Here is a 9,279-nt window from a genome sequence, read left to right on the forward strand (position 1 = left end):
AAAATGTTCATAACACTTAAAATGTTAATGCAAATGTAAAAAAATAGCGCATATATTTTTTTGAACGTTTATTACATAAAAAATGTCCATACCATTTAGAAAAATGTTCATAAGACTTAAAAAAATGTTCACATGTTGAGGAAAATGTTCATAAGAGCATCAAATTTACGAGTCTATGTGTGATGCATTTGCACCCTTGGCACAATATCTTTCATGAGCGATTTTTGAAGTGTTGCGAACGTCGTGGGGGCTGCCACATGGGGCCCCATGCGGCGGTAGCTTGTAGTGATTTGGTGGTAGCATGTAGCTTGTAGTGATTGGGATACTGGGTCCATCAGAATGCAAAATGTTGTTTGTATGCTACAAAATACAAAAACGTTACTGCTCTGAATGAGCGGCAAGCATCTCAAACATACACCCATTGGTAAAAAGGCCGAAAGGGCCAGTGGAAGGAAGGCAGGTCCAGTTGATCAGATGAAGGAGGCGCGTGGCCCATGGCCCGTCTGCCCTCACTCCCGACCACCCTCTGCTCCCTTCCTATTTCTGCTCTCCACCACCACCGCCCCGCGAGCTCCTCCTCCTCCCATCCCAGCCAGCCAGCCGAGAGGCCTCCCAATGCCAGCCACCACCAATGCCTACCACCTAGGCCCCAAGGCGCCGACCCTGCAGCTCCACCGAGCGTCCTCCCTCCGCCCGTCCGCCCAACCCATGGCCCGAGTGGCGGGGCAGCAGCTCGCCGCCGCGCTGCTCCTCCTCACCTCGGCCGCCGCCGCGCGCGCCATCGCCATCGGCAGCCCCGCCTACAACGTCGTCCCGCGCCTCTCCTCCTTCCAGGAGCACGCCGTCGTCGTCCCGCGCCTCTCCTTCGAGGAGCACGCCATCAACCAGGACGACTACGGCGGGGACGGGGACGGGGTCGGGGGCGGCGCCGCCTCGGCCGCCGGGGGCAAGGGCCTCGTCGGCAACCCCGTCGTCGCCGAGATCGTCAACAAGCGCCTCAAGGGCCTCACCGCCACCTTCGCCCGCTCCATCCGCAGCCAGCTCGGCTACTGCATCAAGGACACGTACGTGCATGTCCATTCTCCTTCTTCTTCTTCTTCTCCGTTTTTCCCGTGGGATGGATCGATCCATCTCGTGTGTGATCTCCGATTCGGATTCCGATTACGCAGGGACTCGGAGTGGGACGCGGCCTTCAACTTCACCAAGGACACCTCCTTCCTCAACAACTGCATGAAGCAGACCAATGGTAAAAAACAAAAAAAGCCACATCCACATTCTTAGTACATTCTGCATGGTAGCATTTTGAACCGTTGTCATTTCCTTGCAAATCATTTTCAATTCGATCAACGATGCCGCCTTTCAAGATCTAGATCATGGTTCTCTGCGGCAGGTGACCTGCACCAGCGGGTGTGCACGGCGGCGGAGATGAAGTTCTACTTCAACAGCCTGATCGAGAGCGGGGAGGAGACCAGGTGGGAGAAGAGCTACGTCAGGCCCAACAAGAACTGCAACCTCTCCTCCTGGATCGACGGCTGCGAGCCCGGCTGGGCCTGCAGCGCCGGCGAGCAGAAGGTCGACCTCCAGGACGCCAAGGACATCCCCTACCGCGCCGACGACTGCCAGGCCTGCTGCCCCGGCTTCTTCTGCCCCCATGCCCTCACCTGCATGATACGTAAGTTAGCACTCATCAACCCATGCCAACATCACAGCTGAGAAAAAGAATTTCTCATTTCTGAGTTGATCAGAAAGAAGCGAAATGAATGTTTCAGGATATATGCAGTTATGCCAACTCAAATGCAAACAGAAAGGAATTGTTATCTAATTTTTTGATTGGGAGGAAATTCTGTCATGTGCAGCTTGCCCTCTTGGAGCATACTGCCCACTGTCCACCCTAAACAAGACTACGGGGATCTGCGACCCGTAAGTCGTCTGCCCTCGGAACTTCTAAATTTCCACAGTTTCATCATAACTTAATGCTGAAGATGCATTTCAGGTACAATTACCAACCGCCTGCTGGGAACCCAAACCACACCTGTGGCAGTGCTGACAATTGGGCAGATGTGATGAGCACCGACGACGTTTTCTGCCCGGCTGGATTCTACTGCCCGAGCACGACCCAGAAGCTCCCTTGTAGTAGTGGGTAATCCTATCTATCTGCTGTTTCAAAGTTGTACTTCCATCACAACCGTTGATCGTAATCATATACCCTGCACCAGTGGTATATTTAGTGGGCATGCTCTTGTTGCGGTCGATTGCTCGGGTGTTTATCTGTTCAGATGCTGAGAGTATCAGGTGTGCTTTTGCAGGTATTACTGCAGGAAGGGATCGACTTCGCAAACCAGTAAGCTTGACCACTTCTCATTGCAGAGGAGTTGGAATCCATACCCTCCGCAGTCTTCTTGACCCGTGCGCGTCCTGAATGTGGCCTTCTTCTTCTTCTTCTTCTTCTTCTTCTTCTTCCCTGCAGGATGCTACAAGAAGAGCGCATGTCCGCCCAACTCTGTTAATCAGGACATTACGATCTTTGGCATGTTGCTAGTGGTAATGCCACTAAGCGAATCGATATCATGGTTATTGTCCTTTTGGAAGCCGCAGCTGCTTTGGTCGAACTGACACTTGTCTTCTGTTCTTTTGTGCGGCTCCGCAGATTGCCTCTTGTCTAGTCCTTCTGATCATCTACAATTTCTCTGGCCAACTTCTAACCAACCGTGAGAAAAAGCAAGCAAAATCTCGAGAGGCTGCTGCAAGGTATGCGAAAGAGACGGCGCAGGCTCGTGAGAGGTGGAAAACAGCTAGAGATGTCGCCAAGAAGGCTAGCACTGGCCTTCAGTCACAACTGTCTCGCACCTTCTCGCGCAAGCAGAAGCCGGGACAGCCAGGGGGGATGTCATCGAAAGGCATGATGCCTTCAGTTGGAACGGATGGGGCTGGAAAAAAGAGCAACCTCCCCGACATGACGAGCTCCCTTGAAGAGAACCCAGACGGGCCCGAAGGATTCCAAATGGAAATAGGAGATAAGACCGGCAAGAAGATGCCCAAAGGGAAGCAGATGCACAGCCGGAGCCAGATTTTCAAGTATGCATACGGTCAAATCGAGAAGGAAAAGGCAATTCAACAGGAGATGGAGGAGAACGATAACAACATGAGTTTGTCTGGTGTGGTAAGCATGGCCAAAGAGCACGAAGTCGGTTCGAGAATGCCCATTGAGGTCGCGTTCAAGGACCTAACTCTGACGTTGACCGGGAGCAAGAAGAAGATCTTGAGGTCCGTGACAGGAAAGCTCATGCCTGGCCGCGTAGCTGCCGTCATGGGCCCATCTGGTGCTGGCAAGACCACATTTCTGAGTGCTGTCGCCGGCAAGGCAACTGGTTGTGACACATCAGGCTTGGTGCTCATCAATGGTAAAGTTGAGCCGATCCGTGCGTACAAGAGGATTATCGGCTTTGTTCCCCAAGATGACATTGTCCATGGCAACCTAACCGTTGAAGAAAATCTCTGGTTCAATGCAAGATGCAGGTATTTGCCCAAGTAGAGTTGGCCATCTACCTTTTCAGTTTACACAAGTGAACTAACTTACTGTATGTTTGTGGAATCTCAGGCTGGCAGCAGACATGTCGAAAGCCGAAAAGGTCCTCGTCGTGGAGAGGGTCATTGAGTCTTTGGGGCTGCAGCCAGTTCGAGATTCTCTGGTCGGGACGGTGGAGCAGCGTGGCATCTCCGGTGGCCAGCGCAAGAGAGTCAACGTCGGTGTAGAAATGGTCATGGAACCTTCGGTGTTGATCTTAGATGAGCCAACTTCAGGTTTGGATAGTGCATCCTCCCTGCTTCTTCTCCGTGCCCTTCGCCGGGAAGCTCTCGAAGGCGTCAATATCTCCATGGTTGTTCATCAGCCTAGGTTTGCTTTCAACCTCAAATGCAGAACGGTATTATATGTTTGCCTCATCGCCTGCAGCAATTCTCCCTGACTAAAACAAAGCCCTTTGCCGTCTCAGCTACACGCTGTACAGAATGTTTGATGACTTGATACTTCTCGCCAAAGGGGGGATGACTGTCTACCATGGTCCAGTAAAGAAGGTGGAAGAATACTTCTCGGGGCTGGGCATTGTCGTGCCGGATCGCGTGAACCCACCCGACTACTACATTGACATCTTGGAGGGCATCGTGAAGCCAAACATGAGCGCGGGCGTAACCGTTAAGGACCTGCCGCTCAGATGGATGCTGCACAACGGCTATGACGTTCCACGGGACATGCTGCGGAGCACCTCCGGGTCTGAATCTTCGTCCAGAGGAGGCGCAGACCCTTCTTCTCCTGGCGCGGACGCAAGCCCATCCTTTCTATCAGAAATGTGGGCCAATATCAAGGACACCATCATGCAGAAGAAGGATGAGTTTGACTATAACAAGTCAACCTTAGATCTGTCAAACCGCAACACCCCCGGCATCCTTAGGCAGTACAGGTACTTCCTGGGAAGGTAAGGTCTCCCTCATCTGTGTATTGAACATCTCATTTCCTGGGGAGTTCTTCTCCAGCTCATCTCGGTGTTTATGTTTTCATTCATTCAGGGTTGGCAAGCAGAGGCTCCGGGAAGCAAGGATACTGGCTGTCGACTACCTGATACTCTGCCTTGCTGGGATATGCCTGGGGACGCTGGCCAAAGTGAGCGACGAAACGTTTGGAGCGCTTGGGTACACTTACACTGTCATCGCCGTCTGTAAGTCTGGCCTGCCTTCTCTTTCTCCCCGAATCTGCATATCTAGCTGACCACTTCTCGAGGTTCACTCATGCCAAGCTGCGTGCATGACGCAGCCCTGCTTTGCAAAATCGGAGCCCTAAGATCCTTCGCCCTGGACAAGATATACTACTGGAGGGAAAGGGCCTCGGGGATGAGCTCGCTGGCCTACTTCCTGGCCAAGGACACCATCGACCACTTCAATACCATCGTCAAGCCCATCGTCTACCTCTCCATGTTCTACTTCTTCAACAACCCCAGGTCGTCCATCTGGGAGAACTATGTCGTCATCGTTGCGCTTGTGTACTGCGTCACGGGCATCGGCTACACCCTCGCCATCTTCTTCCAGCCAGGCTCCGCACAACTGGTACTCAAACATGCTTCCATTCCTCAATTGTATTTTCATGACCATGAAATCAAAAAAAAGCTCTCGACACTCCCTTGTAGATTGCTCATCATTGCTCATGTTACATGCTTTTGTTTGCAGTGGTCTGCACTGCTCCCAGTCGTTCTCACCTTGATAGCAACTCAGCAGAAGGACACTATCATAGCTGATCTTTGCTACACAAAGTGGGCTCTGGAGGCGTTCGTGATCGCCAACGCTCACAAGTGCGTATGCCTCCCATCAAATTCCTCCCTGACATAAATGAGCTCGCAAGTAAAATTGTCTCTGACCAAACACCCGATTGCTCATTCGTGGTTGCAGCTACACCGGGGTGTGGTTGATAACACGGTGCGGCTCTCTGCAAAGTAACGGCTACGACATCAGCAACAGGAGTCTCTGTTTATGGGTCCTCGTGGCCAACGGGGTGATCTTCCGCTGCGTAGCCTTCTTCTGCATGGTAGTCTTCCAGAAGCACTGACCCCTCTGTCGATAGATACAGCTGATCGGTTCATCGCTTCTTTCTTTCTCTGCGTAACAGAAAAATGTACAATTGTTAGAGCTTTCTGTCTTTCACAGCATGCATGAGGTGTACATAAGAACAGATTTACCTTTTTGTTGTTGTGAAGATGTAAAGAGCAGGATGTTGAGTAGCAGCAGGCAGCTGGTCAGGAATGCCCTAATTTTTATGTAGAGGCGTTATCCATTTCAGATTAGCTGATGATAGCACATGTCAGAGGAACACTTCACTTGTTGCCTTCAGTCGGAGTAACATTTGAGGTGCAAATGTCAAATTGTTTCTGGCTGTACTGTACTACATGGTCAGGATTTGTAGCTCTATTCAGCGGCAACCATTCATCATCATACTTGCACATAAAAAAAAATGACGCAATATTCCAGTTAAACTAGAGGTTCAGAAGGTCATATCTCAATATCTTTGTTCTCTTCTCTCGGAAAAACATGCTTGGACAAGAAAGGATAAAGCACAAATTACTAGAGTGTGGGTAGTCCACTACAGAAAATTCACTTCACTATTGCAGCTTTAATCTAGAACTTAGCAGCTTGTACTCCACTTGAGAAGCCATGAAACTGAGCGAATAACTCGCAATGTTTCGGTAAGGAGGTGACAGTTTTATTATAGCTGCTGCTGGACCAGAAGGCCAAGATATTACAGTAAGGCCTAATTTTCACCAGAAGGTTCCTTGGATTTGACCTGAGACCCGGCCAGGTCCTCCAGGGTGAAGCTGAGAGTATCCGTGTCGCCTTTCTTCACGTCCTGCCCCTGATCCGCCAGGAAGTCCTCGATGCTCCCCGGCTGGCCAAACCAGCCGAGCCTGTCCGCCATCAGGTGCAGGTTGTTGCAGCCCCCACAGCGGGCGACCACCACCCCGTTGTCGTACGAGTCCCGGCTGGCCATCTTCACGGACCTCGTCTCGCAGACCTTGCACGTGAAGATCATCGCCATGTCGTGCCTCGGAGAGATCTTCAGGGTCGACGCGTCTCTGACCTTGAAGCTCGACTCCGCTGCCGCAGGGACCGAAGCTGGCCGCGGCGGGGTGCCGGTCTTGTGATCCTCCAGGTCATGGCGACGCTCATTTGACACATTGCTGCTCGCTTCGATGATCGTTTGGAGGGACCTCAAGCCTGCGGTCGCAGTAGAAGGGAAGAAAATTCCTGCAATGACAAAGAGTATCCGGTTGGCCGTTAGCTCACTCGCGTCGCAGAAGTAAAAACATCTGACACACACATGATAAAATGAAATTTAAGAAAGAATGTTTCAGCTTATTTGCCAGTCTTTGCAGGAACTGTGAATTTCCCCATGGAGAAAACATGCTTCAGCTTCAGTTGGCTATGAGCTCAGTGGTGTTGCAGGAGTGCAAACAGCTGAGATGCATACATACATATGATGAAACGATAAACGCTTGAGCTATTTATTTGCCAATCTTGCAGCAACTAAGAATTCATTCTCCACAGAGAAACATGAACTGAGTGAGACTATGAGTATGATTGTCGGCCGCCTGCGTTTACAGCATCCTAAGCCATCAAATCATTTTATAACATAGCGTAAAGAAAAGAAAGCATGGCCTGTCCTAATTAGATTAAATTTGTACACACAGTGCTGGAATCATACACAAAGATTTCAACTCCCACCAGCGCCTACAACCCACACGACCTAGATAAATCCCAATCGAATCAAATCCCGCGACACAACCATTCACGGCGGGGGCTCTCAGCATCAAATCAGAAAAACACCTACAATCCCAGCCACCAGGACGCCGGGTGCTGCGGTATCCTGGCCAATCGATCCGAGGACAAGCGATCGGATTTAAGCGGCGGGGACCAAGAAGGGGGAGGGGAGGAAGCCGGGGCTCACCGCGGGAAGAGGGGGCGGACGGCTGGGACAGGGCCGCGATGATGCGGCGGCCCGCCAGCGGCAGAAACCGGCCGGCGGCCATGGCGTGTCGGCCGGCGACGGAGGGGGAGGGAGCGCGTCTTCTTCTTCTTGCCGGCGAAGAAAGAAAGAGGCGAGCGGAGCAGAGCGGACAGACAGACAGAGGAGGCAGCCTCTCTGCTCGGCTCTTCTTACCGTGCCCCCCGGGGCGCATATGGGCCTCGCGAAGCTTCTTACGTCCGGATCTCCATATGGGCCTAACGAAGCCGAAGCCGGAGACTCTCGACAGGACCTATATGGGCCTCATATCTTATTACTATTTTTACTTTCGTTTATACTTCCAAATATTCTAAATAAATATATTAAAAACACTTTACATAAAACATTTGAAAAACATTCTTAATCAAGCATCTGAAAAATGTTAAATGTGTGTAGAGATTTTTTTCAAATGTATACGAAAATGCATGCAAAAACTATACAATGTGTGTGAAAAGTTGATCATGTAAAACAAAATGGTTAATCAAGCATTGAAAAAATGTTAAATGTGTATAGAGAAAATGTTTCTCATATATACGAAAAACATGCAATATGTGTGAAAAGTTGATCATATATTTTTAAATGTTAATAAAGCATTTGAAAAAATGTTAAACAAGTATTTGAAAAATGTTAATGAAGCATTTGGAAATTTTTCAGTGTGTATAGAGAAATGTTGACCATGTATTTAGAAAAGTTAATCTTGTATTATTAAAAAATGTTATACTTGTACTTCAACAAAATAACATGCATTTTTATAAATATATATAGAAAAAATGTTGACCATATATTATAGAAATTTTAGTATTGAATTTGAAAAAACTACTAATCAAGCTTTAAAAAACTGTTGACCATGTATTAAAAATGCTAACATTGTATTTGAAACAGGTTAATCAAGCATTTGAAAATGTTTAAAATGTGTATAGAAAAAATGTTGACCATGTATTTTTTTTATTTTCTATTTGGAAAATGTTAATCAAGAATTTGAAAAATGTTAAGAATGCGTACTGAAAAAATGTTGGCCATGTATTAAAAAATGTTAAATTTTTATTTGAAAAATGTTAAACGTATATTAGAAACATTTTCTTGATGTATACGAAAATTGTAGAATGAAAACCAAAAGAAAGAGACAAAAACAAAGAAAAAACAATGAAAACAAAGAAATAAATAAAGAAAACTAAGAAAGAAAAAAGGAAAAAAGAGGAAAAAACCTAATAAAATGAATAAAACCCAAAAAACCTGGTTAAAACCAAGAACTAGACGAAGAAAACCAAAGAACAAAAGCCAAAAAGGAAAAGCAAAGAGAAAACAATAAAATCTGTGAAAGGAAAAAAAATAAAAAGTGAAAAAACAAAGGAAAATAAGAAAAGAACAGAAAACCAATGAAAACTGAGGGAAAAACCTGTGAAAAAGAAGAAAAATAAAAAACCGAGTAAACCAGTGAAGAAAAAAAACCCTAGCGAATGAAACCCGGGGAGCGGAACAAGAGAACTCGATCAAAACCAGGGAACGAGGAAAAAAGATGAAAAGGGGCCAGCCCAGTAGCTACATGTTGGGGGTAAAATCTCCAGCAAGACGTATGTTATTCTCGCTATAAGCGAGATATAACATGTGCGCTCGAAAAGGGAGTTAAATAGCATTTGAGGACATAAATGCTCACATTAATTTGGGTCGTGTGATGGATGTGTCGTCGCCCACTAAAAGCCCATGGTGTATAACTCGCGAGGGCCTCAAGATAGTTT

At 48.0% G+C, this 9,279-nt stretch overlaps 2 protein-coding genes across 2 annotated transcripts; one reads left to right on the plus strand and one right to left on the minus strand.

Moving 5' to 3' along the window:
- The first annotated feature begins 355 nt into the window (after positions 1–355).
- On the plus strand, positions 356–5,926 carry LOC123129020 (ABC transporter G family member 28). Its single transcript, XM_044549157.1, has 14 exons — positions 356–1,064; positions 1,170–1,246; positions 1,391–1,672; positions 1,857–1,920; positions 1,994–2,140; positions 2,307–2,341; positions 2,468–2,541; positions 2,648–3,516; positions 3,599–3,895; positions 3,993–4,472; positions 4,564–4,712; positions 4,808–5,097; positions 5,218–5,339; positions 5,437–5,926. Exons 1-14 carry the CDS (start codon positions 391–393, stop codon positions 5,591–5,593), a joined length of 3,717 nt encoding a protein of 1,238 aa, XP_044405092.1. The 5' UTR covers positions 356–390; the 3' UTR covers positions 5,594–5,926.
- Positions 5,927–5,988: 62 nt separating this feature from the next.
- Positions 5,989–7,700, minus strand: LOC123129021 (DNL-type zinc finger protein). Its single transcript, XM_044549158.1, has 2 exons — positions 7,487–7,700; positions 5,989–6,786 (listed from the first exon to the last, which is right to left on the minus strand). Exons 1-2 carry the CDS (start codon positions 7,566–7,568, stop codon positions 6,293–6,295), a joined length of 576 nt encoding a protein of 191 aa, XP_044405093.1. The 5' UTR covers positions 7,569–7,700; the 3' UTR covers positions 5,989–6,292.
- Positions 7,701–9,279: the final 1,579 nt, after the last annotated feature.

Source organism: Triticum aestivum, chromosome 6A (genome assembly GCF_018294505.1).
Source record: "Triticum aestivum cultivar Chinese Spring chromosome 6A, IWGSC CS RefSeq v2.1, whole genome shotgun sequence".
In the NCBI taxonomy this organism is placed as follows: domain Eukaryota; kingdom Viridiplantae; phylum Streptophyta; class Magnoliopsida; order Poales; family Poaceae; genus Triticum; species Triticum aestivum.

What these genes read in the sequence shown, in the direction of transcription:
- LOC123129020 (XM_044549157.1), top strand. Translation starts at nt 391, where the DNA reads ATGAGCGGCAAGCATCTCAAACATACACCCATTGGTAAAAAGGCCGAA. An exon ending in CTGCATGAAGCAGACCAATG is followed by an intron (nt 1,247 to 1,390) that starts GTAAAAAACAAA and finishes TCTCTGCGGCAG; the next exon opens with GTGACCTGCACCAGCGGGTG. An exon ending in ACTACGGGGATCTGCGACCC is followed by an intron (nt 1,921 to 1,993) that starts GTAAGTCGTCTG and finishes GATGCATTTCAG; the next exon opens with GTACAATTACCAACCGCCTG.
- LOC123129021 (XM_044549158.1), bottom strand. Translation starts at nt 7,568, where the DNA reads ATGGCCGCCGGCCGGTTTCTGCCGCTGGCGGGCCGCCGCATCATCGCG. An exon ending in GTCCGCCCCCTCTTCCCGCG is followed by an intron (nt 6,787 to 7,486) that starts GTGAGCCCCGGC and finishes TTGTCATTGCAG; the next exon opens with GAATTTTCTTCCCTTCTACT.